Source organism: Acanthisitta chloris, unplaced genomic scaffold (assembly GCF_000695815.1).
Source record: "Acanthisitta chloris isolate BGI_N310 unplaced genomic scaffold, ASM69581v1 scaffold18376, whole genome shotgun sequence".
Lineage (NCBI taxonomy): Eukaryota > Metazoa > Chordata > Aves > Passeriformes > Acanthisittidae > Acanthisitta > Acanthisitta chloris.
Window position 1 is genome coordinate 1 of NW_008677767.1, and position 2,409 is coordinate 2,409.

The window sequence follows — 2,409 nt, forward strand, 5'->3', positions numbered from 1 at the left end:
CGCGCTGCGAGGAAATACACTGCGCCGCGCCGCGCGCTGACGCTGTCCGTAGCCGAACCCTCGTTCGGCACAGGGCGGGCGTGCTGAGCATGGAGGGAGATGAAGAGGAAGACTACATGTCTGATTTGTTTATTCAGTAAGTAGGTGGCTTTCTTCTTTATTTTCTCCCTCTCAAGTGACTGTAAACGCGTTGCAAAAGAAGTATTAATACGTGGTGGAATTACTAACTCCCAGACAGGATGTAAGGCCGGGCTTGCCCATGGTGAGGAGGGTGAAGGAAGCTATTCAGAAGGAGGAAAAGCAAAAAGAAGCCAATGAGAAGAACAGGCAGAAGAGTATAAAAGAAGAGGAAAAGGAGAGACGTGACTTGGTATTGAAAAGTGCGTTGGGCAACGAGAACAAAGGCTTTGCTTTGCTCCAGAAGATGGGCTACAAAAGTGGCCAGGCCCTTGGCAAAAGCGGTAAGTATGTGCCAATATTTAGCTATGCCTTTACGTTTTACAGACTGCAGCTGTCATTTCGTTTGTAGACAAGGCCAATAATCACCTCCCCTGTGAAGACAGGCTGAGGAAGTTGGAGTTGTTCAGCCTGGAGAAGAGAAGGTTGTGTGGAGACCTGATAGGAGCCTTTCAGTATTTGAAGGGGCTACAGGGGAGCCAGAAAGGGACTCTTTGTTAGGAGCTGCACTGATGGGACAAGGAGTAATAGATTGAAATTGAAGGAAGGGAAATTTAGGCTGCCTATTAGGAAAAGGCTTTTTTACTATGAGGGTGGTGAGACCCTGGCACAGGTTGCCCAGAGAAGTAGTGCATGCCCCAGCCCTGGCACAGTGTTCAAAGCCAGGTTGGATGAAGCCTTGAGCAACCTGGTCTAGTGGGGAGGTGGCAGAGGGTTGGGACTAGATAATCTGTAAGGTCCATTCCAACCCCTAAAATTCTATGCTTCTATAAATAAGTGCCTCTCAAGAGCCGTAGCATTACTGAACTGTAAATGTGTCGTGACAGAAGGTGAGTGTGAATCCCTAAAACTGAAATTAAAATGATGCAGGCTATCAAGAGATGTGAGGGAAGAGCAGTACTTGCAGTGCAGTAAATGCCCTTCTATATGTGCATGCCTACAGGAACTGCATTGAGGATGTTTTGATGGTTTTGCCAATGCCAAAAAATGTCAATTCCTCTCTTAGAATTTATAGATGGATTCTGAATAAGAAATGTGCACTGGTCTGCCATTGGGAAGCCTTAATAGATGCAATAAAATCTGTAAAACAAGGCATCAGTAACTGCTATGCCAGTTCAGCATGTCTCTAACAGACAATCACAAATGAACTGGCCGAGACAGATTCTTTTTATTCTTCATCATTGTTGAGTTATTAGATTCTAGGAAGAAAAATCCTACATAAGGCTGTAACAAAGCAGTCTTCCTCACAGGCATCTTATGCCTGTCACGTCAATGCTGTTTTCCTTCAGTTGTCCTGAAAAAAGTATACAACAATCCAGCAGTCAAGCCAAAAAGAGGGAGGTCCAGTTCAGCTGGGTCATTTGTAATGCACTAAGTGTATATTAGTTTGGGATTTTTCAACTTCCAAGTAACAAAATCACAATAAAATGCATATATTTAATGGCCAAAGCAGCTTGCCTGCTTGAATACAACGCACAAATCACAGTTTGAGAAAATCTTGATTTCTTAAATTGACCTATATTTTCTCTCTTAGGAGAAGGCATTGTTGAACCTATTCCCCTGAACATAAAAACAGGTTTGTGATACTTTTGGATTTACTTAGTTGAGTATTAGAACTTCCCAGCTGCTGACATTCATCTTTTGAACTTACATAGGCAGAAGTGGGCTTGGTCATGAGGAATTAAAAAAACGAAAAGCAGAAGAAAAACTGGAAAACTATAGACAAAAACTCCATATGAAAAAACAAGCAAATGAACAAGCTGCAGATCAGTTCAGGTGAAGTGATGAAACTGATATTCCAAGCAATGTCTGAACACAATTCTTTTTATGATTTAGGTTTGGTTATTCTTTTAGTGTGCTACTCTTTTGAATGTTTTGAATAAGGTGAGAGTTGCAATGCAGAGTAATTGTGTCTCAGTTCTGAAGCAAAAGTAGATGAACACTAATGCTAAAAGCATCTGCTGCATCATTTAGTTTTGAATACTAACTTTCCTCAAGTCATTTGCAACTTTATAAATTGGAGAGCCATGTCATCTTTTTAAGTGTAAAATCCACATATAATTCTGAACAATGTTGCTACAATGGTTTTAGAAATCAGGGTAAATTTGTTTAGGTTGTATTGGCTTTGTTTTTGCCTGATTTGCTTGTTCTATGTGGAGAAGGAAAGCCTAAGGAAGGCTGTATCTTTTGCAGGATGTTTAGTGAACCACTTTGTCTTACAAAAACCTGATG

The 2,409-nt window shown here is 41.4% G+C and overlaps 1 protein-coding gene across 1 annotated transcript in view; it reads left to right on the top strand.

Moving 5' to 3' along the window:
* Positions 1 to 89: 89 nt before the first annotated feature.
* The window catches only part of GPATCH11 (G patch domain containing 11), a 5,332-nt gene continuing 3,012 nt past the window's right edge, over positions 90 to 2,409 (top strand). Inside the window, exons 1-4 of the mRNA XM_009076648.1 lie at positions 90 to 136; positions 235 to 461; positions 1,712 to 1,753; positions 1,833 to 1,953. Coding sequence (XP_009074896.1) covers positions 90 to 136; positions 235 to 461; positions 1,712 to 1,753; positions 1,833 to 1,953 — 437 coding nt within the window. The remainder of the gene's footprint in view (positions 137 to 234; positions 462 to 1,711; positions 1,754 to 1,832; positions 1,954 to 2,409) is intronic.